At 44.1% G+C, this 27,688-nt stretch overlaps 1 protein-coding gene across 4 annotated transcripts in view; it reads left to right on the top strand.

Moving 5' to 3' along the window:
* Positions 1-27,688, top strand: part of jmjd1cb (jumonji domain containing 1Cb) — a 150,796-nt gene that overhangs the window by 42,035 nt on the left and 81,073 nt on the right. For all 4 annotated transcript variants that reach the window (XM_047378097.1, XM_047378092.1, XM_047378094.1 and 1 more), the window contains one exon: positions 18,503-18,691. In XM_047378097.1, coding sequence (XP_047234053.1) covers positions 18,503-18,691 — 189 coding nt within the window. The remainder of the gene's footprint in view (positions 1-18,502; positions 18,692-27,688) is intronic.

A 27,688-nucleotide genomic window follows, 5' to 3' on the forward strand; every position in this document is an offset into this window, starting at 1 on the left:
AGTTGCCATTGTTCCATAATAACGCAGTACTTTATGCTGCCATTTCCGGACATGTGTGAATGTCTCCAGCTTGTCCACCTTAGGAATCATCAAAACTCGCTTGTTTAGAATTAATCTGCTGGTCTGACACGTTTTCTTTTTCAGTGAGAATGAAAGTGCCCTTTAGATGATTTGCATGCATGTTATGCTCCTCAGCGCACAGATCGATGTGAATTTCCATCTGCATGTGGCAGAAACAGAGGAGGTTTCACAGTTTATATCTGAATGAGGTTGTTCTCACCATTTTCTGAGGTGTTACGTTTGTATTGCGAGAAATGTGATTCAGTTCATTGCTCTGGTTTAAACCATAAAAGATCAAACTCATGAAAAAACATCAGGTTTGATGCTCCATGAATTAAATAAAGCTGAATGGAGTCATATTTCTGTGTATTTAGGTGAGTTTTAGTTTTCTGTAGTTTATTATTGTCGGTTGAAAAGTTTGTGTGGGTTCTGCACATTTTCACTGCAGGTCTAAAGTTTGCATGGATTTACGCACACTTTCAGGCATTAGTACTTGCCAAGTTGTGCGTTAAACATTGCACTGCAAAATTATTGTACTTAATGCTTTGTACATGAGGCCCCACGTCTGACCATCAGGACAGAAACAGTAATACCCACCGGACTGGATTTATTAAATCCACTATTAATAACATAAGTAGACTCCTTCATTTAACAGAATATTGTAATATTAACATCTATATACATATGGATCTGGTAAGAATTTCTTATCATGGGTCAGAATATTGTATAGCTCATAGAGTGCCTGTGTAGAAATTAATGATCCAATTTTTCGGTTGTCTACTCTCCCCTTCACCTCTTACTGTATTTAGTAAAAAACTGTAAGCTCCTATCCATCAAAATAATACCACCTAAAATTAGACTATATGCTGATAAGGTTATGCTTGTTCTCAAAAGTACAAACCTCTGTGTTCTAGAGGCAATTACCCTTCTGATCAATATTTCAGCCATTTTAGATCTCCCTCTCGGTTAGAACAAGTCAAAGACCCTACCTATCTCTTCTTCATCTTCCTCTTCTATTTAGCAGTTCTACCGTCCCATTACAGATCTGAAACATCAGGTATTTGGGCATTAGTATTTTACAGATTGCATGGCTTCAGCCAATTAAATGACATCCCATTACGGAATACAAAATAAGATGACCTCACAGTGCTGGGCTGGGGGACTTGGTGTACTCTTTCCTAGTTCATCTGGCTTAAAGACCTCTGTTCCTTTGCCCTTGCCTCGTTTTTTCCTTGTTGTCGGCGGATATGGTTCCTCCTGTAGGTGTGCCTGGGGTCCTGCTTCCTTGGTAGCTGACCCATGGCCATCTCTGTGTTGCTCCTGACCACTGAGGATTGTGGGGAATTTACCCGTCCTCCATTGAAACTACTCCAAGTCACTTACTTACCAGGGTTCTCACGATACAGAAATTCTGAACACAATACCGTTACCGTTTTTGATACCACTGCAACTTTCTAATTAAGGGTTCTTTCTAACTAAAAGAGAAAAAAAGAGACAATATTATCAATTACAATATGACCCTATTTTAATTTCCTTAATTAGGGCCAGACCATAAGTAGAAGGCAGTATATAATTTATTGTTGTTGCTTTTCCGAACTGCAAAACAGTTGATGCAATAAGACTTTGAGGAAGTGTTGAAATGCTGTATGGAAGCATGCACCTTAGATTCTTTTGTCATTTTTATAGATTATTGCTTATCTTGTGTATCTGTGCTGTCACTGTGCTGCTGATACACATACATTTTTCCCCTGAGGAGCAAATATATGACTATTCTAAAGCAGCTTTTTACAGTGTAAAGATAGATCTGCTCCATGCCAACATATTCAGCAGCATCACTGTTCAGTTTGTGTTTCTGGTTATTTTTCTTTGGTGATCAACTACAGTCAACAGGGAAGGTTGGTGCTGGTTCTGACTAGTTTCTGCTCTAGTTGTCAATCTGGGTCCACTGAACCAAGGAGTAATGGAGGGGTCCTGCTGGTCATTTAGTAGATGATCAAGCAGTCTGCTGTTCTATTCTCAGCCAGGTTCAGGTGATCCTCTGCGGGGAAGGGAGGTCTTGTTGCAGAGTTGGGGTCTGAAGAATGGCACCAACTTGGGGGGATGATGTTTATATAAATTTATATTGATTTTGACAAAATTTTGTCAGTCAGTCAGTCATTTTCTACCGCTTATTCCATAGTGGGTCGCGGGGGAGCTGGTGCCTATCTCCAGCATCTCTATGGGCGAGAGGCGGGGTACACCCTGGACAAGTTGCCAGTCCATCGCAGGGCAACACACAAACAACCATGCACACACTCATTCATACACCTAAGGGCAATTTAGAGAGACCAATTAACCTAACAGGCATGTCTTTGGACTGTGGGAGGAAGCCGGAGTACCCGGTGAGAACCCACGCATGCACGGGGAGAACATGCAAACTCCATGCAGAAAGACCCCCGGTCGGGAATCGAACCCTTGACCTTCTTGCTGCAAGGCAACAGTGCTACCAACTGCGCCACCGTGCAGCCCCAAGATAATAGGCTTTAACCTAATTTTGTGTCAATGTTTCAAGTGCTGATAAAGTATATCTATACATTGCTTTGCATGTAATAGACCAACACAAAGTAATTTGTGATTATGAAGTGGATAGAGAAGATTTTCATTTTTTTTACTCAAATTTTAGAATATTTATTTTTTTCTAACTTAAACACACACACACACTTCTACATGTACTGCTGCAGGTAGGAGTGGACTCTGCAATTCTAATTAAAACTAATTTAACTTTTTGTAAAGGATTTTAATAAAATTAAAAAGACTATCATAAAAATTGTCAACAAAAACTATTGTTCAGCTGTACAAACTAGGGGAGCTCTAGTATATTCAGAAAACTGGAATCAGTTTCCACTTTCTTCATGCCCTGTTTCTATGGAAGCAAATCGTTACCATATTTCAAATGAAAAAGCATTTTCAGAAATGCTTTTTCATTTTAAGAATGTGGCTGCATTGTTTGACTCATAAATGAAATTAATAATCAATAATCCTATTTGCATTTTAATTTTCTTCTTCAAGACTGCTCATTCTTTCACTTAATTAAAATGAAAAAGAAAAAGACAATAGAGATTTATTTTTCAAAATGTACCCCAGCAAATAGATACAAAATTCAATTTGAAATGTAAAATTTGAAAATGAAAAAGCATTTCCAGAAATGCTTTTTCATTGTATTGAATGTAGCTGCATTATTTGACCCATAAATAAAATTAGTAATCAATCATCCCATTTGCATTTTCTTCTTCACGACTGCACATTTTATGCTATAATCAAAAAGAAAACAAAGCAGACATTGCTTTTTCGTTTTCGAGTTCTGGGCAGTACTTTGCGGGCAGACCACGAAAACGAAAAAGCATTCCGAGCGGCGGGCGCAGCAGAGTGACGTCAGCAGCCGCTCTTCCTCAGCTCCCTGCTGACCGAGCTACCCATCTTGTTCGGTAGGGGGGCGCTGTGCACGTCTGCATTGCATTACATTGCAAACTTGCCGAGAAATTGATTAAATTGCAGCAGGGCCGAGCTCAATGTGTGGCAGTGGCAGGCAGAACTGAAAATGGTTTTTCATTTGAAATATGGTAACGATTTGCTTCCATATGTTTCTGACTCCATGCCTTATTATTATTAAGGCATGGATATTAATTAAGGTTATTAATTGAAATCATTATTTGAATGCAGAGTAGGTAGAATCTGCTATATTTTAACTGGTTAAGCCTAATCATGATGTTCTCGTCCGTTTCTTTAGATATTTAGATCAAGAAAAGATTTGGTGCCTTGTTCCAGCCAGCAAAGCTGCAGAAATGCTAAAGGATGTTTCTTTAGTTGGTCCAGTGTTAGAATAGAAACAAACATTGGCACTATGTTGGAAATTAATCATTTCAGTTGTTTTATTTCAAAAGTTAGAACATATCCCCATAACCCTGTATATATAGTCTCTAAACTATATACCTACTCCCAGCTAATTCAACATATCAAGCAGATGAACAAACACAAAGTAAATGAGTCATAGATTAATTAATTATAACTAACAGATTAGAAAAGTTCTACGGTTGACTTTAACTGTAACCTCGTACTCGTACTCGTCGTCTTCCGCTTTATCCGGGACCGGGTCGCGGGGGCAGCAGACTCAACAGAGACGCCCAGACGTCCCTCTCTCCAGACACCTCCTCCAGTTCCTCCAGGGGGAGCCCAAGGCGTTCCCAGGCCAGCCAAGAGACATAGTCCCTCCAGCGTGTCCTGGGCCATCCCCTGGGCCTCCTCCCGGTGGGACGTGCCTGGAACACCTCCCAAGGAAGGCGTCCAGGAGGCATCCGGTATAGATGCCCGAGCCACCTCAACTGGCTCCTCTCGATGTGGAGGAGCAGTGGCTCTACTCCGAGCCCCTCCCGGATGGCCGAGCTCCTCACCCTATCTCTAAGGGAGTGCCCGGCCACCCTACGGAGGAAGCTCATTTCAGCCGCTTGTATCCGGGATCTCGTTCTTTCGGTCATGACCCAAAGTTCATGGCCATAAGTGAGGGTAGGAACGTAGACCGACCAGTAAATTGAGAGCTTTGCTTTTCGGCTCAGCTCTTTCTGAACCACAACGGACCAGCACAGCGCCCCCATTGCTGTGACAGCCGCACCGATTCGTCTGTCGATCTCCCGCTCCATTCTTCCCTCACTCGTGAACAAGACCCCGAGATACTTAAACTCCTCCACTTGAGGCAGGAACTCCCCTCCAACCTGAAGAGGACAAGCCACCCTTTTCCGGTCGAGTACCATGGCCTCATACTTGGAGGAGCTGATCCTCATGGCAGCCGCTTCACACTCGGCTGCGAACCGCCACAGCGCATGCTGTAGGTCTTGGCTAGAAGGGACCAGCAGGACCACGTCATCTGCAAAAAGAAGAGACGAAATCCACTGGTCCCCAAACCCGACCCCCTCCGGCCCTTGGCTGCGTCTAGAAATCCTGTCTATAAAAGTTATGAACAGGACCGGTGACAAAGGGCAGCCCTGCCGGAGTCCAACATGCACCGGGAACAGGTCCGACTTAGTGCCGGCAATGCGAACCAAACTCCTGCTCCGCTCGTACAGGGACCGGATGGCCCCTAGTAAAGGGCCCCCGATTCCATACTCCTGGAGCACCCCCCACAGGGCATCACGAGGGACACAGTCGAATGCCTTCTCCAGGTCCACAAAACACATGTGAACCGGTTGGGCAAACTCCCATGAACCCTCGAGCACCCTGTAGAGGGTGTAGAGCTGGTCCAGTGTTCCACGGCCGGGACGAAAACCACACTGCTCCTCCTGAAGCCGAGGTTCGACTATCGGTCGGACTCTCCTCTCCAATACCCTGGCGTAGGCCTTACCAGGGAGGCTGAGGAGTGTGATCCCCCTGTAGTTGGAACACACCCTCCGGTCACCCTTCTTATGAAGGGGGACCACCACCCCAGTCTGCCAGTCCAGAGGCACTGTCCCTGACAGCCACGCAATGTTGAAGAGACGTGTCAACCATGACAGCCCTACAACATCCAGAGACTTGAGGTACTCAGGGCGGATCTCAACCCCCCCCCGAAGCCTTGCCACTGCGGAGCTTTTTAACCACCTCGGTGACTTCAGCCTGGGTGATGAAAGAGTCCGACCCCGAGTCCCCAGCCTCTGTTTCCACCACGGAATGCGTGATGGCAGGATTGAGGAGATCCTCGAAGTACTCCTTCCACCGCCCGATAATGTCCTCAGTCGAGGTCAGCAGTCACCCGCCCCTACTATAAACAGTGTTGGCAAAGCACTGCTTCCCCCTCCTGAGGCAACGAACGGTTTGCCAGAATCGCTTCGAGGCCAACCGGTAGTCCTTCTCCATGGCCTCACCGAACTCCTCCCAGGCCCGTGTTTTTGCCTCTGCCACAGCCCGGGCCGCAGCACGCTTGGCCTCACGGTACCCGTCAGACGCCTCAGGAGTCCCACAAGCCAACCACAGCCGATAGGACTCCTTCTTCAGCTTAACAGCATCCCTTACTGCCGGTGTCCACCACCGGGTTCTGGGATTGCCGCCGCGACAGGCACCGCAGACCTTACGGCCACAGCTATGGGCAGCAGCATCAATAATAGATGCGGAGAACATGGTCCACTCGGACTCTATGTCTCCAACATCCCCCGGGATCTGGTCGAAGCTCTCCCGGAGGTGGGAGTTGAATACATCCCTGGCAGAGGGCTCCGCCAGACGTTCCCAGCAGACCCTCACTATGCGCTTGGGCCTGCCAAGTCTGACCGGCTTTCTCCTCCTCCAGCGGATCCAACTCACCACCAGGTGATGATCAGTGGACAGCTCAGCCCCTCTCTTCACCCGAGTGTCCAAAACATGCGGCCGAAGATCTGATGATACGACAACAAAGTTGATCATCGACCTCCTGCCTAGGGTGTCCTGGTGCCAAGTCCACTGATGGACACCCTTATGTTTGAACATGGTGTTCGTTATGGACAATCCGTGACTAGCACAGAAGTCCAATAACAAAACACCACTCGGATTCAGATCGGGGAGGCCATTCCTCCCAATCATGCCTCTCCAGGTGTCACTGTCGTTACCAAAGTGGGCGTTGAAGTCCCCCAGCAGAATAATGGAGTCCCCGGGAGGGGCACTATCCAGCACCCCTGACAGGGACGCCAAGAAGGCCGGGTACTCTGCACTGCCACTCGGCCCGTAGGCTGAAATGATAGTCAGAGACCTCTCCCCAACCCGAAGGCGCAGGGATACGACCCTCTCATCCACTGGGGTAAACCCCAACACGAGACGGCTGAGCTGGGGGGCAACAAGCAAACCCACACCAGCCCGCCGCCTCTCCCCGTGGGCCACTCCAGGGTAGAACAGAGTCCAACCCCTCTCAAGGAGATGGGTTCCAGAGCCCACGCTGTGCGTGGAGGCAAGCCCGACTATTTCTAGTCGATATCTTTCGACCTCCCGCACAAGCTCAGGCTCCTTCCCCCCCAGCGAGGTGACATTCCACGTCCCTAGAGCCAGCCTAAGCATCCGGGAATCGGGCCGCTGAGGTCGAGAGATATCGACTAGAAATAGTCCACCTTCGTCCACCACCCAATCCTCTTTGCACCGGTCCCTCACGGTTCCCCCTGCAGGTGGTGGGCCCACTGGGGGATGGCCTCACGTCTCTCGTTCGGGCTTGGCCCGGCCGGGTCCCGCGAGGAGCAACCCGGCCACCAGGCGCTCTCCGACGAGTCCCGACCCCAGGCCTGGCTCCAGGGTGGGACCCCGGCTCCGCCGTACCGGGCGACGTCATGTGCCTCGATATTTTTTTCTTCATGAGGGATTCTTGAACCACTCTTTGTCTGACCCATCACCTAGAGCCTGTTTGCCATGGGAGACCCTACCAGGGGCACTTAGGCCCCAGACAACATAGCCTCTAGGATCATTTGAGCACTCAAACCCCTCCACCACGTTAAGGTGGTGGTTCAAGGAAGTTGACTTTAACTGTAACCTTACTATTTCAAAACGATGTTCCTCAATTAATACTTTATTTTTAAAACCTTTTTATCAATATTTAATGTAAGCTAGATGAGTTCCAAGTTTTATTGCAAGTTAAGGCATGTCTCCGCTGCAGGACCCAATTCCAAGAACCAAGATAGTTTCCTGGGAACAGTATTACTCCCCCCTGCATTTCTGCTGCATTTACCAGTGCAAAACGTTTCTATCCTAATAAAAATAACCATCACTGCACCATGGGTTAACAGATTTAAACACATGGCTGCTGCAGCTGCATGCTTGGATTATACTCCTCAGGCTTTAGTTATTGCATATCTTGGAATGTTACAGACTGCTCAATTTGAAGTGATTAAATTACAGTTTCACAGTGTAAGTGCTGTGTAATGATCAGAGGTTTATGGCTGGTTTTAATCTGACTGAAGAGGTCTTCACGGCTAGTCTGTCAGTGAAATTGCATTTTCTTAGTTTCACTTTTTCATGGACTTTGTAGTTTTTATTGATAAAAACAAATGCTTTTATTGCACAGCGAAGCCTTTGTTGACACTGCTGCAGTGGGTTGTGTTACATATAGTGTCCAGTATGAATAAAAGTTTTCTCCTTTGTTTGCTTTATTTAAATAAACCATAAAAAGCTCTCATACAGTGGTGTAATGTATGGATTTAAGGGATTACTGAAAGAAAGGATCGAAGGATGAACATTGTGTATGCTTCCCTTTTAGCTCACCATGTTTGGGTTATTCATCCATAGATGATTGTTAGATGTTCTGGCTGAAGCAAAGACTTCCTCATAAAACCCAAAATTGCAACTTCTTACGGCAAACTTTGGAGATTCACCATCCAGACATCAGCGTCTCTCCTCTCTGCTTCTACTGCCACACCCCCTCACATCAGGACCCCTGAACCTTAATTTATAAGTTCTGGCTGGGCTGTGGTCCAGGTAATTATCCCTGTGGATCATTTTAGACATAAAAACATAAATAAGACATTCTTGCATATACATTAATACAAACGTTATTAGTATTTAGTTTATTTATGTTTTTGTTTTTTATTTATTTTTTATCATTTCACACAGATTGCTTTAATGTGACAATGTAACAGTAACGTTAATAGCAGCACAGCGCTCTACACTCATGGCTGGAGGCGGGGCTTCAGTCACCATAGCTTCAGCCATTGGGGGGTCAGTGGAAACACAACAGTTACCTTACGGAGTAAAGCGAAACCAAGTGGTGCAGAGCCGCGCCTGCTAAAACGAGCCAGTGGAAAAGGGACATTAGCTTACTTTTAGCAGCCAGACCAGCCTGTAAGAAGAGCTCCGCTGCTCCGAAAACTCAGATAAAACATTTTAATGTGAGCTCATTCTTGATGAACTGACTGCACAGATGAAGTTTTGAGGTGTACTTTCTTGCTTAAAAAAAATATTAAAACTACTTTTTGTGACAAATTAATGGTATAAAAGGACAATTTACCTGTGAAAGTAAAGCCCTGGGAAAGTTAAATTACCTGGGTAAATTTATATCAAAACGTGACCTAGGCTTTCAGAATCCTAGGGCTTTCTATGGGCAATGGAAAAGGGGCAATGGTTGTAGTTGTTATGCAGATTTGATTTTGGGTTCCTGCTGGGTCAATGGCTTTACAACAGCATTCCTTAAATTCCTTAAATAAAACTGTCCAGACTGGAAACTCCAACATTTTAGCTGTAACATCTATTATCGAAGTAAGACCTTAAGTCAGTAGTATATCTGTGATTTGACTCATTATAAAAGCAGTTTTATTCCAGAAGTATTTTAATGACATCCTGGTTGTTTTACCTAAAATGTTTTAATTAATCTTCACCTTGAAAATCAATTACATGTTTGTTTCAGAGCTCTCATTTAACCCAACAGAATGTAGCTCCTGTCTCCACATGTTTCTGGTGGATCTTTAGATGCCTGCAGGTTTCTGGATGGAGACGTTCAGAGAAAACATCTCTAATACAGGAATATAACTAATGGCCACAGGTTAAAACACTATAGTATTGTTTAGGAAAGCTATCCTACACATTACTTGGATTAGGATGTATTTGTCATTTTTAAGGAATGTTTTTTTGCTATTTTGTTTGTGGTGTTAAAATGAAAGACACAATGTCCACAAAGAACATCTCTAAACAGTAAACTTTAGTCCTTTTAAAGCATTTCAGCTTAAAATACACAAACTCGCCAACAAATTTGTCGTCATTCAGTAGTACTCAGTAGACTGTGTACCTTGTCCTATTCAAAGTGAAGTAATGGAAAGAATCAGAATCAGCTTTATTGCCAAGTTCGTACATACAAACTAGGAATTTGACTCTGGTACACTTAGCTCTCTGGTTTTTGTTTTTGCATTAAAGAGTATACATATATACAATATACAAATATACACATATATGAATAAAAAGGTGCATTTGCAACTTCAGTATACAGTTGTTTGGTACTCTATTAAATGTTCATCAGAGAAACGGCCTGGGGTAAGAAACTGTCTCTGTGGCGGCTTGTTTTAGTAAACAGCGCTCTGTAGCGGCGGCCTGAAGGTAAAACTCTATATGTGCAGGGTGTGTGGGGTCTGCAGAGATTTTAGCAGCTCTTTTTCTGACCCTAGACCTGTATAAGTCCTGGATGGAGGGAAGGTCAGCTCTGATTATTCTCTCTGCAGTCCTGATTATTTGTTGCAGTCTGGACCTGTCCTGTTTTGTGGATGAGCCAAACCACACTGAGATGGATGAAGACAGGACAGACCTAATGATGGCAGTGTAGAAGATGACCAGCAGCTCCTGTGGAAGGTTGAACTTCTTGAGTTGCCTCAGGAAGTACAGTCTCTGCTGGGCCTTCTTTTGAACAGTGTCTATGTGTGAAGACCATCTCAGGTCCTCAGAGATGGTGGTTTCTAAGAACCTGAAGTGGTCCACAGCAGACATGGTGTTGTTGAGGATGGTGAGGGGGATGTATGGGGGTGGTGTTCTCCGAAGGTCCACCACCATTTCCACAGTCTTGAGTGGGTTGAGTTCCAGGTGGTTCTGACAACACCAGTGTACCTGCTGATCCACCTCCTGTCTGCATGCAGACTCATCACCGTCCTGGATCAAACCAATGACAGTGGTGTTGTCTGCAAGCTTCAGGAGTTTCACGGACGAGTTCCTTGAGGTGCAGTCATTTGCGTACAGGGAGAAGAGGAGTGGGGATAGAACACACCCCTGGGGGACAACAGTTCTTAGAAGGTTGAATGGACTCAGTTGGGGTCTGAAAGACAGGGCAATTCAGAGAAGAAGAGTAAGAAACTAATTTTCCCAAGTGCTTTCTGTTGGTTCTCTTGCTATGAAATGTGAGAGGCTCATTGTGTGGTTCTGTGCAAATGTGTTAGTTCAGGTTTGGGCTCTCACACACACACACACACACACACACACACACACACACACACACACACACACACACACACACACACACACACAGCCAGCCAGCCAGCCAGCCTGGACTGTAAAGCAACACTCTGTTAGTTTAGTGGTGTTAATTAACATAATCGAAGAGGCTTGAATGCGCCTGTAGGGAGAGTCATATAACAGATAGGTGATGCTGGAACCTTCCAGCACCAGGAGCATGTAAAACCTGGACCGTTTAAGATCTAGGCCTGTCTTCATCCATACCAGAGCCACGTTCTACAGTAGCATCAGCAGTGCACACCATAATTCTGCCACGTAATATCTCCTCTTCATATTCACTTTTATTCAGACATCCAGTTCAACAAAACATTAACATATGTATGAAACATTAACATTTATTTTCTATATCAGCAACGCAAAAACCAGAAAATGTCTTTGTTCCAACTTCTAGAAATACTATAAATATGTTAAAAACATTGTTGTTATACTTAAACAGAACCTTCGGCTTGCTTTATTTACATCTGACTGAAATTTAAACACAAAATGATCACTACAACAAAGCTTGATGTTTATTATCAATTCCAGATGTTTTTGGCATTGTCTAAGAGTTCTTCTGTGTATTTGACCAGATCTTAGTGCAATACCTTCATGGTACCTTCATGAAATACTATTTAATCTAGACATAACATTTCTATTACAGGAAGTGCTTAAGATACTTTGTAGTTTTGACACTTGCCAGGTTTAGTTTTGAGCAATTTGGTCTTGAACTGAGAGTGATGTCCTTTGGTTTCTAAAGATAACAGCCCTTCTTTTATGCCTGAACAGGACAGAGGGATTAATAAAATCCATGTATGCATGCGTTGTGCAAAGCAAGCAGCCATACAGCGTGGGCCAGACGAGGGATTTTCCCATACAGCTTCTGCAACGGCTGCCCTAGATTCCAAACGATTGTCTCAGTACGACTTGGCTATTATTAGAGCCGTATTATCAGGAGAGATGGACTGAGAGCAGAAAGAGGAAGGAAAATAAAGCAAGGATGTGAAAGTGTTGGAGAGGGAAGACTGCATGCTTTTATTTTTCTTGTTGTAGCTTTGACGTTTTTTTAAAAGTAATGTGGATCTTATATCTAATTAAGTTGGTCTTTAACCTATCTGCAGGCCTAATTAGAGAAAATGTGCATTTGATGCTGAAATGTGCCGCCCTGTAGACATATCTAGGGGTTGAATCTGAGAAGTTTGCCTGATTATGCACAGCAGGGTTACTTTGAGCTATGTGGATATAAATGCTGTCTGTTTTATATAACAATAAAATAACAGGAAGGAGATCAGGACAAGTCTATCAGCAAGAAGACTGAGAGGAGACTGAAGGTTTTATGCAACGTTGGCTGCTCCCCAGCAGCACACAGTTTTTAAATCAATGATTTAACTTGTTGGTCCCCTAAAGTCATGGTTGCCATCTCTCTAACATCTCTCTTTTGCCTCTGTTTATTTCTTTTGTTTCTCTTCATCCTCACCCACCCATTTGTGGGGCTTCTCCCAGACCTCCATGCTTTGTTACACATCTTCACTGTGTGAATCATTCTTGCCATCTTCATTCCCATGTGGCTTTCACAGAGAGAACTGACTTTGTGGATGAAGGAATGTCTCTTCATGCTGTCATTGGGTATTACTTCAGCTCCTTCACATTACTCACATCCCAGTGAGCCCACACAACAGAGCCTCTCTCCTCCACCAAAGTGCTTTCAGTGTCCAACAGGGGATGCTGGTAAAGCCAGATCTCTCCTGTTTCCAGAAGAACTGGTTTAGGTTTCCTCAACCAAAGAATCTGCTCGTTGCAGCATGATTTAAGTATAAACATCTAGTCACGACTTGATTCGATTTCTAAATCAGATCCCACCCCAGGTTGGCAGGTGATCTACAGAGATCTCATCATTCATCTCAAGATCACTGCACACAGTTATTTCACCCAATGTTTCCCAGCCCTGACTAGCTGGACTCTGATCGGTACCAGCACTTCTGTACATGACAGATAAACCCAGCCTTAGGAACAGGGTTTATGAACTCTACCTGTTGATATTAAAGGACTGTTTGGAAATGATCTTTATGGATTCAGTGGAAAGTATCAGCTTTGACTGCAGCTCTATGCAGTGTACTGACCTATTTAAACTGTGTGATGGTGACGTCAGATTGACAGCAAGAAGGTAGTCTGTTACTCCAGTATAAATCAACCTTGTTATTAATGTTAAACATGAGTGTTTTTACTTTTTATCTTTAATTTGGCAGATCAAACATGACGCTTATTGGTTGTTGGTCTTCATGAAAAAACTGTGTCCAGGGATGTGATGTTAGGATGTTTGTAGCTCAAAGCTTGTGGAGTTATTGCGATCTAGAACTACAGGCTCCAGCATGCACCAGAATCAGCTAGACCTAAAACTTGATAGCAACAGTACCACATTTAACAGTTCAAACAGGATTTTATTTATTTTTCAGACAGAGAAACATATATGAAATGCTACCTGATCAATTAGCCACAAACAAGGGTTACACTAAGCTGGATGAAAAGTTCAACATTATTTCAGACTTTAACCTGAGCCTACTTTTCCTGAGAATCTTGATCTAATCCTGATTAAGTGTGAAGAAAGTTTTTGACCACTCAGTAATTTTATTCAAATAACGGTAATCGGTTGTTTGATTTAGCCATCCTTCTATATTCACATCTTATAACCTTGTTCTTCTGTTTGCAGTGAGCCTGCAGCACAATAATTTCGTCTGTAAGCTAATCAGCATCTTGCCTCCTTCAGGCCTTTTCTGGGTTCACCAAGGTGCTAAATAAAGTAATGGTTGCTAACACAACAGCTGTGCTTATTTAGCCCATCCTCATCTTTTTAATACGTAAAACTAACATACATGATGGGGTCAATTTAAAAAAGAATCAACTTTTGTGTTTGTTGTGTCTGCAGTACTTAAAGCAAAGTTTCGACTCAGACTGTGTGAGAAAAGTGCCATGAAGCTGTTTGAAACCTAATTACCAGAAAGAACTTGGTGGGTTTAAGGCTCAGTTTCATTACAGCAAAATACAGATACGATTGTTTTTATTGAAATACAAAAAATACTAGAAGGTAATTTAACAACTTAAACTGCCAAGGAATCACACTCTCAGGCTTGAGTGATTGTTGTATTTGCATGTAGAAAATAAATACACAAACACATTAATGAGCACTAACAGCATTATATGATTAAATGTCTTTGTTTTGTCCTTGTCTTCACAATGATGTTGCATAGTACTATCAGCAGTAATATTCTGTTTTCTCTACTCTGTATTTTATAAAGCTCAATTTTTTTCCTGCTCCAGTATTTAAGAGGCAGATTTGGCTGCTCCCTACACACTGGTTGGCTGCTCTGATGCCTCATGCTCATTGGCTCTTAGGTACCTCTGGTTCAGCCAGTCAGAAATCAGCTCCTCATCTGATAGTGATGGGCAGATTATACTCCACTGTACCGCTAAAACCACATTTAAACAAAGTCTTTTCATTTTAGAGCTGCTAACAGTGTCAATAATATTTAGATGAATTTATATAGAAGTCCTTCTAATATATAATGATTATCACCCTGACTTTGATTGCCTGGAAATGTTTTCATCCTTAAAACATTTGTAAGTAGTGTGAGCCAACAATTTTGTTTATTACAGACCTTTTTCATCGTGGCAGGGTCTGGCCATATTAATACAGAATATACTTCCACATTATTTGGTTCTACCAGAATTATTATTCAAATTTGTTAAAAGCTTTTCTATCTAAAGAAACCTAGCAGATTGCATCGAGTCAGTGACTTGCAGCAGTCATTCGTCCTAGATGAGCATGTAGAGACAGTGGACAGTCACAGGCGTTGACTTTGCAGCAATCTCTCATACTAAACATGCATGTAGCGACAGTGGAGAGGAAAAACTCCCTTTTAACAGGAAGAAACCTCCAGCAGAACCAGGCTCAGTGTGAGCGGCCATTTGCCACGACCGACTGGGGGTTTGAGAGAACAGAGCAGACACACAAAGAGAACAAAGAAGCACTGATCCAGGAGTCCTTTCTATGGGAAAGAAAAGTGAAACATTAATGATTATAGATCCTTTAGAGGCTTCATCTAGCAGAGAATGACAGCTAAGCAGATGAACTCTGAGCCAGTTTTCAAGTCTAGCAAGAGAGCACATACAGTTAGTCACAGTAGAAGCTCAGCCAATAGCGATGTCTAGGAGAGACAGGGTCTCGTGGACAACACTGAAAGACAGGACCAAGTGTATGATATGTTAAGTTATGAAGTTGTTGGAAGCAGTAGCTTGGCCGATGCCCCCTCCAGAAAAGTGTCACTGGTAGACACAGAGTCAGGCGAGGTGTAGCTTCTAGGAAGAGAAAAGAGAGAGAACATAAAGTTAAAAGCTGAAATAACAGCAAATAAAGCAAAATAGAGAGAGACTAGTGTGAGAATGTAGCGAAGAGAACAAAAGTGGTCATTATGTCCTCCAGCAGTCTAAGCCTATAGCAGCATAACCACAGAGATAGCTCAGGATAACCTAAGCCACTCTAACTATAAGCTTTATCAAAAAGGAAAGTTTTAAGCCTAGCCTTAAAAGTAGACAGGGTGTCTGCCTCATGGACTAAAACTGGGAGCTGGTTCCACAGGAGAGGAGCCTGATGACTAAAGGATCTGCCTCCCATTCTACTTCTATGGAATCTAAATTGACCTATTGGAAGCATATATATACATGGGTTGGACAATGAAACTGAAACACCTGTCATTTTAGTGTGGGAGGTTTCATGGCTAAATTGGACCAGCCTGGTAGCCAGTCTTCATTGATTGCACATTGCACCTGTAAGAGCAGAGTGTGAAGGTTCAATTAGCAGGGTAAGAGCACAGTTTTGCTCAAAATATTGAAATGCACACAACATTATGGATGACATACCAGGGTATCCAGGGTAATGTCATCATACCACCAAGAAGGACGAACCACATCCAACAGGATTTACTGTGGACGCAAGAGGAAGCTGTCTGAAAGGGATGTTCGGGTGCTAACCCGGATTGTATCCAAAAAACATAAAACCACGGCTGCCCAAATCACGTCAGAATTAAATGTGCACCTCAACTCTCCTGTTTCCACCAGAACTGTCCGTTGGGAGCTCCACAGGGTCAACGTACGCGGCCGGGCTGCTATAGCCAAACCTTTGGTCACTCATGCCAATCCCAAACGTCGGTTTCAATGTTGCAGCAAATCTTGGGCTGTAGACAATGCGAAACATGTATTGTTCTCTGATGAGTCCACCTTTACTGTTTACCCCACATCCGGGAGAGTTACAGTGTGGAGAAGCCCCAAAGAAGCGTACCACCCAGACTGTTGCATGCCCAGAGTGAAGCATGGGGGTGGATCAGTGATGGTTTGGGCTGCCATATCATGGCATTCCCTTGGCCCAATACTTGTGCTAGATGGGCACGTCACTGCCAAGGATTACCGAACCATTCTTGAGGACCATGTGCATCCAATGGTTCAAACATTGTATCCTGAAGGCGGTGCCGTGTATCAGGATGACAATGCACCAATACACACAGCAAGACTGGTGAAAGATTGGTTTGATGAACATGAAAGTGAAGTTGAACATCTCCCATGGCCTGCACAGTCACCAGATCTAAATATTATTGAGCCACTTTAGGGTGTTTTGGAGGAGCGAGTCAGGAAATATTTTCCTCCACCAGTATCACGTAGTGACCTGGCCACTATCCTGCAAGAAGAGTGGCTTAAAATCCCTCTGACCACTGTGCAGGACTTGTATATGTCATTCCCAAGACGCATTGGCCGCAAAAGGAGGCCCTACACCATACGAATAAATTATTGTGGTCTTAAACCAGATGTTTCAGTTTCATTGTCCAACGCCTGTATATAGTAAAGAGAATTGTCCCAAGTACTGAGCCCTGTGGTACTCCACAATTAACCCTGGAGTTTAAAGATGATTTATCATTTACATGAACAAACTGGAATCTGTCAGACAAATCATATTTAAACCAGCCTAGTTCTGTTCCCCTGATCCCTACAGCATATTCCAGCCTTTCTAAGAGAATATTGTGATCGACTGTATCAAATGCATATCAATCACATTTGATTAGCAACTATTTTCTCAAGAATTTTAGATAAAAACAGAAGATTGGATATAGGTCTATAATTTATTAAATCATCTTGATCAAGCAAAGGTTTCTTAAGACAAGGTTTAATTACAGCTACCTTAAAGGTCTCTCGTACATATCCACCTTTGGCTCCGGCTCATCAATATCAACTGGTCAGAAAGCAATGCTAGAACAGCGTGTGGATCCACCACCACCAGTTCCCAGTTTCTATAGTAACAGCTAAAGATCTTCCTCAGTCCTTATGTGTATCATTCTCATCTGAGAAGCCAGGGTAGTTTTTTATTTCCTTACATGCACGGGTATAAGGGGTGTTTGATCACTGTTCACTGGGGACATTGTTTTATTTGCACATTAATCTCAGGGAGTTGACTTTCAAAAGCCAACAGATTTACCAGATTTTTCCTGTCTTACCTTGTTGAGCTTCACTGGTTGATGTAATAAATGTCTATGTGTTGGTTACCGGTGTCAGGGTATACCAGTGTTTAGAGCATTGTATGAAGCATTGATAAGCACAGAGATGCTGAAGAATTTCTATCCATGCTTGACCTACCATCCTCTCAGGTGGATGTTGGATGTTCTAATGATGAGCGATCACTCAGTTGACTGCAGTGGGGCATTACTGGAGGAGAGGAGGGCAGGAGCCTGATTAAGGAGAGATGCACTCGTTGATCCCTTTTCTGCTCTGTCTTCCTCTCTGCCTGCACAGAGAAGAGTGGGGGAGGGATTGAAGGAGAGAGAGAGAGAGATGATGCATGTTCACATCTGTGCACTCCAGCAGGAATGGATTATCTTAAAGAGGGCATGAGAAGGCTGTTGACTCTATCAAACAACATTTTTAAAAATACATTTAATATTAAAAAACCTTTCAAAAGTGTGATTATATTTATTCAGACTTCAATTCTTTAATAAATAACTGTAACATCAAGCCTTGGTTTAGGTATGATTGTTTATATTCTTTTTGACAAATGTATTTAAAAAATAAATACAGTTCTTGAGAGCAGCAACCCTTTTTTAAATCTAATTTGACAACTGGTACCTTGAGTTAAAAATGCATGTTAAAATATTAATAACCAACTAATAACTGTACCTTTAATTAATCATTATTTTCCCCTCTACTTCATTTTTCTTCTCTTTCATTATTTTTTTATTTCAATGATTAACCCTGAGCTAAGAAAAGCAGTAGGTGTATAAAGGGTCGAACAGCCAGTTATTAGGCTTACTTTTTACATAGGGCCAGGTGAGTTTGGATAGATTTTCCTCTCTTAATAAATTACATCCTCACTATAAAACTATAACCAACCAAAGGTTGTTTTCAGTGTCACCCCTGAACACCCAATGTCACAATACCATCTTGTAGTAGGATGCTGTTTTCAGTAGCTGTTCTTTGTTCCTCTTTCTAGGTGTATGTGGAGTTTGATGACCTGGAGTGGGAGAAAAGGGAGTGGGTGAAGGTCTATGAGGATTTCCAGCTGTTCCTCCTGGAGCACCAGCTGGTCTGGGCAAAGAGAAAGGATGGAGCAGCTGGAGGAGCAGGAGCTGGAGGCCTACTGCAGGGATCCAAGACCAGACACATACAGTGGCCTGCACTGGTAAGACTTTACTTTCCTTCTTTTGGGCTGGAGACAATAACATAAGTCATGTGACTGACTTTACAGAACACAAAACTGATCTCTTGTGAATCCCGCTGGTGACGTTTCTTTAATTTGCTCCTAAAGGTTGTGTTTTGTGACCTCCCTGCTTGGTTCTGCTCATTTTCAGTCTCATGGTTAGTTCTCAGATAGTCCAAGTTGGTGAGTAGGTGTGATGTAGTAGGTGACTTGTACCAGGGTCTTCTCTCACTGACTGCCCATCACATCTTGTTGTTTGTAAGAATTTGGAATGCTGGAGAGCTTTATGTGTCGATGACCAGAGTGGAGTAGAGACAGTCTTTTCTTTCCTGTCAGGTGATGGACTGTTAGCATGAAAAGGGCTGTAGCTTAATTTTTGAGGTTGCTCAGGTTTATCCCACAGCTTTCCCTTAAAGTCCCTTCAGTTTGCTGACCAGAGCATTCTTATGTTTAGCTTCACAGGACTAATGTTTAATTCAATTCAGTTTTCAATTCAGTTTATTTATATAGCACCAATTCACAACACATGTCGTCTCTAGGCACTTCACAAAGGGTCTGGAATGGTGCGGGGTTGTTGGAGAGGTAAGAATAAACTACCGAGTGTTAGTTTTGGCATTTTAGAATGGGCTATGTGTAGGGGTACTAAGTAAAATATAAACTGATAAGGGTTGTCCATCTAGAGCCCACTGTTGGCCATTGATTCAGGGTACTTGTCTCTGTCAAACTGATTATAACCTTTGGAAAAGAAAAGGTGTCGCACAGGTAGCAGAAATGGAGGGTGTGTTTGCACCTCAATCATAACTGAGCCAGTTTAGGCTAAACCTGACACCCCCTTACTACATCCAACAGGGACGGAGGAAGGCAGAGGTAAAAATAATTGGAGTGTTGTTTTCTGTCGCATTGTGTGAAAGGTGGGTAACTTTAAAATGGGCTAAGTCAGTTCAGTCAAATTATACAGATTTCAAGTCAGGTACATACATTCCAGTTAATCCTAACCATTGAACAGTGCAGTCAGATTCAGTTATTTATTCAAATTGGATAAAACGTTTTTCTGTCTAAGGAAACCCAGCAGATTGCATCCAGTCAGTGACTTGCAGCATTCCCTCCTCCTAGATGAGCATGTAGAGACAGTGGACAGTCACTGGTGTTGGCTTTGCAGCAATCCCTCATACTGAGCATGCATGTAGCGACAGTGGAGAGGAAAAACTCCCTTTTAACAGGAAGAAACCTCCAGTAGAACCAGAACCAGGCTCAGTGTGAGCGGCCATCTGCCACGACCGACTGGGGGTTTGAGAGAACAGAGACACAAGAAGAACAAAGAAGCACTGATCCAGGAGTCCTTTCTATGGGAAGGAAAAGTAAATGTTAATGGATGTAGCTCCTTTAGTCATTTCATCTAGAAAGAAAGAACAGATAAACTCTGAGCCAGTTTTCAAGGTTAGAGTCTGAAAGAGAGCACATAGAGTTAGTCACGCTAGAAGCTCAGTCAGTAGCTATATCTAGGAGGGCAATAGGGTTAAACACTGAAAGACAGGTTCATGTGGGTCATCGGTAGAGGGAAGTTGTTGCCAGCAGAAGCCTAGACTTTCTAAAGGAGAATAATATTTTTTTTTAAAAAGGAAAATACACAATAATCATTGTATTCATATGCCAACAACTGTGTTGTTACAGTAACAACTTCAGTTAAACACATTTTAGAGGTCTGAGGATATTCGATCATGTGCAGTAGGGATGTCACAATGAACCTGCTGATAGTGAGACAAAAACATTATTTTTAACATTATTACAATTATACCTACTTCTACAGATAAGCCCAAAATGTTTACTCTAAATTCAGATTATTTATTCTTATTATTATTTTATTATGGAGAGAAATTCAAGTGGTTTCCCCTCATAAAACCATAACATAAAGCTGATTCTGCTCCTGAAACCCTGCTCTATCTCTGTCTTGTCCTGTTGGAGTCTGGGGAGATTAAACTTGTAGCGATGAAGAAATCTCTTTCTGGGACCTCTGTCGTCCATGGTTCATCGTTCTCTCCGCAGGCTGTAGTTGTCCGTGGACTTTCTTGTCGTCTTCTGTACATGGCAGAGGCAGCAGGTGTGATTCATAGAATTAAAAATCTGAAGAGTGAAAGTGAAGAGTTGTACTTATAAAGACAAAATCCATCTTGCCTTGAAAAAAAATCCTGCAATCCTAAATGTTGAAGTTGTCGATGAAGTTCAAAATTTTGCAGCACGTACTTTTTAAAGCAATTTGTTGTGCAGTCTATTGAATCTCTCATCTTCACACCAAAGTGTTGGTAGAGGTCCACTGAAAAACACCCCAGTATTGAGACATTAAACTTTGTTCATTAAATGAATAAAATCCTCTTCCAGGATTTCAGATTTTTGCTTCCCAACACCAACGGCTACTGTGTGAATGATGGGGTTTTTCACTGCTGGATGCTTTTCCATGATTATCAATATTTTCTCTGAGATATCAGACACCAGGCTATTGACAAAACTAAGTACTTTGGTGTTTTTCTTGCTGGCACTTACCTACACATTCACTTCTAGTCAAACAGTTCTCACTTCCATCCCTGTTATTTTCTGTAGACGTTTGTCCCAGTCGTCTGTGAGAAAGGGAAGGATATTGTGCTGCAATGAAAAGTGCAGCTGGTCCTAGTGTCGTTCTCTCTAACACAATTACAATAAAAAATCCTTGAAACTATGTTTTCCTCCTTGTCTTTACAGAGTTGCGTGGGGCTGGTGCCTATTTAACTCACTGGGTGAGACGTGGGGAACATCCTGGACAGGTCTCCGGTCCATTACAGATCAACATAATAACAAACAATGCATAAATACACTAATATGGGCAATTTAGAGTAACCAACTCACCTGGTGCCCCTTTTCCAGTATTTCTTACTCAGAGCGGATTTCTGCAGTTCCACAATCTTTTTCACCTTTTCCATTAGTAACTGTTACGTGGAACTGTTGCTGTTTTTAGTACCAAGTTTCTTGTGGTTCCAACCTTTCCGAGCCGCACTGAAAACACAGCGTCAGAAGATTTTCGCTCACTGATTGGGTAGGGGGCGGAGTCATTAGTCATAGCATATTTTAGTAATTAATATTTTCAACCATTAAATTGTTTTACGCTGGGCTTATTGTATATATGAGCACTATTATAGCAAGCTAGCATTAGGCAGCATTAGCTCACCCTCACACATCCTTCAGTTCATATCCTTTTGTATGGTACAGCACGGCTTCCTTCTCTTTCCTATACTAATCCACAGTGCTTCAGCTCTTGGTTGCCCAGGGCTGCTCAGAACCTTCTCTGGTTCTGTTCCTTCCCTCTGAGTCTGACAGCAGCCATAAATGAAGCAACAGTCTAAACTGGTGTTGTGTTTGTGTCTCTAAACCTCATCACTTTGAAGATGGAGATGGAGCTCAACTGTAATGGAAATTGAATCAAACCGTGTTAAACTGACCCGATCAATCTGACCTTTAATAGATTAGATAATAATGGAAAAGGGGCATAAAAGTAATGTTTCTGGAATGTGGGAGGAAGCTGGACTACCCAGATGCACGGGGAGAACATCCAAACTGCATTTAGAAAGACTGCAGACCGGGATTTAAACCCAAGACCTTTTTGCTGCAAGGTAACAGTGGCACAGGGCAGTGCTCACCACATAGCAGTAGCTGGTTAATATGTTTAAATAAGTCTTAATCATGTGTATAATATACATCTTTCTCCATGTTGTCAATGTGTGTGTGTGTATGCCTGTGTTCAAATTACTGAGGAATCAAAACAACAACAAACAGCTGCAACAACACTGACCAACAAATCAAAAATAGCAAGATGACTGAGAAATACAGCAAAAGATGCATCTGGGTGTCGAATGTTTTTAGCTCACAACACACCCACATACACTCTCCCTTGTCCTGTTTTATATTTCTAATGGACAAGCGTTTGCTGAACTAGCCTATATCGGTGAGATTCTGTGGTTAATTTTATACAGCAGTGCTACTGAATTAGGTGGTTCAGTTTACTATAGAACTGTCTGTAATTTAGTTTCATCCTGTGTTTTTCTGTTTGACTTCCTGTCCGGTTTTTGTACTCCAGTTTATATTCCTGCTCTGTGCTGATGTTGTCATAGCAACAACATCAAAGCCTCATAAATTGATGTCTTTTAAAAGAATTAAATGGATTTGGATCATTTGATGCATGCATCCTTTCCTAGCCTTTCTGGTATGAAAATAAAAACGAAGTAAGTTCTAGCCTGTTTTTCATCTTTGAATAATAAACTAGAAAATCTGAATGATGCACATATGATGCAATGATTCGTGGCATAGGCTGGGCCACAAAGGGGACCGGACCCATCTTTTATATCTGGTGATAGAAGGACACATTTCAATTCAGTTAAATTTGATTTAGTTTTATTTCTCGCCAATTCACAACACATGTTATCTCAAGGCACTTTATAAAGTCAATTCAATCGAATCATACAAATTTCAGGTCGGGTTCATACATTCCAATTAATCCTCATTATCAAACAGTGCAGTCAGATTCTGTTTCTTTGGAGAGTCTTTGTTGTTTCACTGTGACATAAAGCTTCCTTTGAAGGATGCATCCCCTGAATTTGGACACAGCCGTTGTGTCAACACAGTGGCAGCATCGCTATGCTAGCCAAAGATATGCCTGTTTACAAATCAGCAAAATGTGCACTGTCAAGACTGCAGATGCTTTAAATATATACTTTGATTTCCTGGCAGGCCATTGTCAGGTGACCTCTGGTTAAATTCGATTGAGTAAAACCACCATTCAGTTGAAGTAATAACATTAGCCTGCTAGGATCATGGAGGCTGATAAAGGCAAGGACGTTTTTCACCATTATTGTTTTCAGCGTGCTGCCAAAGTTGGTTTAGGGATTAAATTGATAATAAAATACTGATTTAAAATACTTGGCTCTGCAAACTGAACAGTTGCAGCAGGATTTTACTGTGTGATGTAAGAAGATATTCAAAGATCTTTATGACAACACACCACGGTGGATGTGCTCATACTCGTCGTCTTCTGCTTTATCCGGGACCGGGTCACGGGGTTCAGCAGACTCAGCAGAGACGCCCAGACGTCCCTCTCTCCAGATACTTCCTCCACCTCCTCCCGATGGGACGTGCCTGGAACACCTCCCAAGGAAGGCGTCCAGGAGGCATCCGATATAGATGCCCAAGCCACCTCATCTGGCTCCTCTCGATGTGGAGGAGCAGCGGCTCTACTCCAAGCCCTCCCCCTATCTCTAAAGGAGTGCCCGGCCACCCTACGGAGGAAGCTCATTTCAGCCGCTTGTATCCGGGATCTCGTTCTTTCGGTCATGACCCATAGTTCATGGCCATAGGTGAGTGTAGAAATTCAGACCGATCGATAAATCGAGAGCTTCGCTTTTCGACTCAGCTCTCTCTTCACCACAACGGACTGGCACAGTGCCCCCATTACTGCAGCAGCCACACCGGTCCATCTGTCAATCTCCCGCTCCATTCTTTCCTCACTCGTGAACAAGACCTCGAGATACTTGAACTCCTCCACTTGAGGCAGGAACTCTCCTCCAACCGGAAGAGGAGAAGCCACCATTTTCGGGTCAAGAACCACGGCCTCGGACTTGGAGGGGCTGATCTTCAGCCGCTTCACACTCAGCTGCGAACCGCCCCAGCGGATGTTGTGGACCTTGGCTAGACGGGGCCAGCAGTTATGAACAGGACCGGTGACAAAGGGCAGCCCTGCCGGAATCTAACATGCACCGGGAACAGGTCCGCCTTAGAGCCAACAATGCCGACCAAACTCCTGCTCCTAATAAAGGGCCCCCGACTCCATACTCCTGGAGCGCCCCCCACAGGGCACCACGAGGGACACAGTCGAATGCCTTCTGCAGGTCCACAAAACACATGTGGACCGGTTGGGCAAACTCCCATGAACCCTCGAGCACCCTGTAGAGGGTATAGAGCTGCTCCAGTGTTCCACAGCCGGGACGAAAACCACACTGCTCCTCCTGACGCTGACCTTATGGCCGCAGCTACGGGCAGCAGCATCGACAATAGATGCGGAGAACATGGTCCACTTGGACTCTGTCTCCAACATCCCCCGGAATCTGGTCAAAGCTCTCCCGGACGTGGGAGTTGAATACATCCATGGCCGACGGCTCCACCAGACGTTCCCAGCAGACCCTCACTATGAGCTTGGGTCTGCCAAGTCTGTCCGACTTTCTCCTCTTCCAGTGGATCCAACTCAGCACCAGATGGTGATCAGTGGACAGCTCAGCCCCTCTCTTCACCCGAGTGTCCAAAACATACGGCCGACGGTCTGACGATATGACAACAAAGTCAATCATCGACCTCCTGCCTAGGGTGTCCTGGTGCCAGGTGCACTGATGGACACCCTTATGCTTGAACATGGTGTTCATTATGGACAATCCGTGACTAGCACACTAGTCCAATAACGAAACACCACTCGGATTCAGATCGGGGAGGCCATTCCTCCCGATCACGCCTCTACAGGTGTCACTGTCGTTTCCCACGTGGGCATTGAAGTCCCCCAGCAGAAATTGGAGTCGCCGGGAGGGACACTATCCAGCACCCCTGACAGTGACGCCAAGAAGGCCGGGTACTCCGCACTACAGCTTGGCCTATAGGCCAAAACGACAGTCAGAGACCTGTCTTCAACCCGAAGGTGCAGGGATGCAACCCTCTCATCCACTGGGGTAAACCCCAACACGAGACAGCTGAGCTGGGGAGCAACAAGCAAACCCAACCCAGCCGGCCGCCTCTTCCCGGGGGCCACTCCAGAATATAAGAGAGTCCAGCCCCTCTCGAGGAGATGGGTTCCAGAGCCCACGCTGTGCATGGAGCTGAGCGCGACTATTTCTAGTCGCTACCTTTCGACCTCCCGCACAAGCTCAGGTCCCCCCCCCCCGCCGTGAGGTGACATTCCACGTCCCTAAAGCCAGTCTAAGCATCCGGGGATCGGGCCACCGAGGTCTCAACCTTCATCCGCTGCCCAGTCCTCTTTGCACCGGTCCCTCACGGGTTCCCCCTGCAGGTGGTGGGCCCACTGGGGGATGGCCTTGCGTTTCCGTTTCTCCTTTGGGCTTGGCCCAGCCGGGTCCCACGAGGAGCAGCCCAGCCACCAGGCGCTCTCCAACGGGTCCCGACCCCAGTGCTCTGACACCCCAGGTCCACTGCTTGGTTCTGAGTGGTGGAGACCGGAGGTTGTCATCAGAGGAGTGGAGGCTGCTGGGAGGAGTGTGTAGGTGGAGCAGGTTGGTGAGGTAGCATGGGGCTCGGTTATGGAGGGCTTTGAAATAAATGCGCTGAGGGACAGGGAGCCAATGGAGCTTCTGAAGAACTGGGGTGATGTGGTCACGGGAGCGGGTGTGGGTGAACAGCAGAGTTTTGTATGTGCTGGAGTTTATTAAGGACTTTGGATGATGAACCGTAAAGAATACTGTTACAGGTATCGAATCTGGAGGTAATGAAGGCACGGATGAGAATTTCAGCAGCCAAGAAGGGGAGTGATGGGTGGAGACGAGCAATATTCTTTAAATGAAAAAAAGCAGTTCTTATGATGTGCTTGACGTGGTGTTTCATGGAGAGGTTGCTGTCGAAGATGACTCCAAGGTTGAGCATTTTGTCAATTGTGAGACTGAAGTTTTGGTGAGGGATTTGGGACCAATGATGTCTGACTTGTCACAGTTGAGTTTGAGGAAGTTTGAGTCCATCCATGATTTTATCTCAGTGAGGCACCTGGTCAGGGTGGCTTGAGTTCCAGTTGTGATGGATTTGGTGTAGATGTAAAGTTGGACAAAATCAGCATAGCAGTAAAAGTGAAGACCATGGCTGCGGATGATGGAACCAAGGGGTAGCATGTACAGGATGAAGAGTAGGGGGCCAAGAACTGAACCCTGGGGGATCCCTTGTGATAGAGGAGCAGTGGAGGAGGTGCAGTTATTGATGCTGATGAATTGTTGCATGTTTTGAGATATGACTGTAGCCAGGAGAGGGCGGTACCAGTGATGTTGACGGTGGATTCTAAGCGGGAGAGAAGAATGGTATGATTGGTGTCGAAGGCTGCAGTGAGGTCTAAGAGGAGGAGAATGCTGAGATGACCAGAATCTGAGGAAGGAGAAGATCATTGGTGACTTTGAGGAAAGCAGTTTCTGTGCTGTGACCTGAACGGAAGCCAGACTGAAATGGTTCATACAAGTCATTAGAAGTAAGGTGGGTTTTGAGTTGATTGGCAGCAGCACGTTCCAGTATTTTAGACAGAAAGGGGATGTTGGAAATGGGGCAGAAGTTGCTCATAGTGTCAGGATTTAGTCCGGGCTGTTTGAGGATGGGGGACATGGCAGCCAGTTTAAGATGTTGGGCGACTGAACCAGAGCAAAGGGATGAGTTGATGATGTCAGTGATAAGTGGGAAATGACAGGGAGACGGTCTTTTATAAACTTGGATGGGATGGAGTCCAGAGCACAAGTGAAGCTTTGCATGACTGCAAGGAGTTTGGACAACTCCACTGGAGTCACGGGAGAGAACTGAGATAAAGGCAGAGTGCTGGAAAGTGGGGAATCACGTCGGGAGGTTGAGACGATGGTGGTAGCAGTCTGAGTACTGTAAATGGTGTCTATTTTGTTATGGAAAAATTGACAGAAAGGTATTGCACTTATTTACTGTAAAGGAGTTGGCGATATTATCACTGGGTTTAAGGAGTTTATTTAATGTGGAGAATAGAGCCTGGGGGTTAGACGAGCCAGTGTGTGTGAGGTTTGAGTAGTAGGTTTACCGAGCTGAATGAAGAGCATCTTTGTACTGGAGAAGGTAGTCAGTGTAGGCTTGGTGATGGACAGTTAAACCAGTTTTCTTGCAGTTCTGGTGCTCCTGGCTCAGCAGCGGATCATAGAGACAGAGCTTTTTGTTCACTTATTTTCTCTTTCCTTGAATTCTTGTCCTCGC

The sequence above is a fragment of the Girardinichthys multiradiatus genome, chromosome 10 (genome assembly GCF_021462225.1).
Source record: "Girardinichthys multiradiatus isolate DD_20200921_A chromosome 10, DD_fGirMul_XY1, whole genome shotgun sequence".
NCBI classification, from domain to species: Eukaryota; Metazoa; Chordata; class Actinopteri; order Cyprinodontiformes; family Goodeidae; genus Girardinichthys; species Girardinichthys multiradiatus.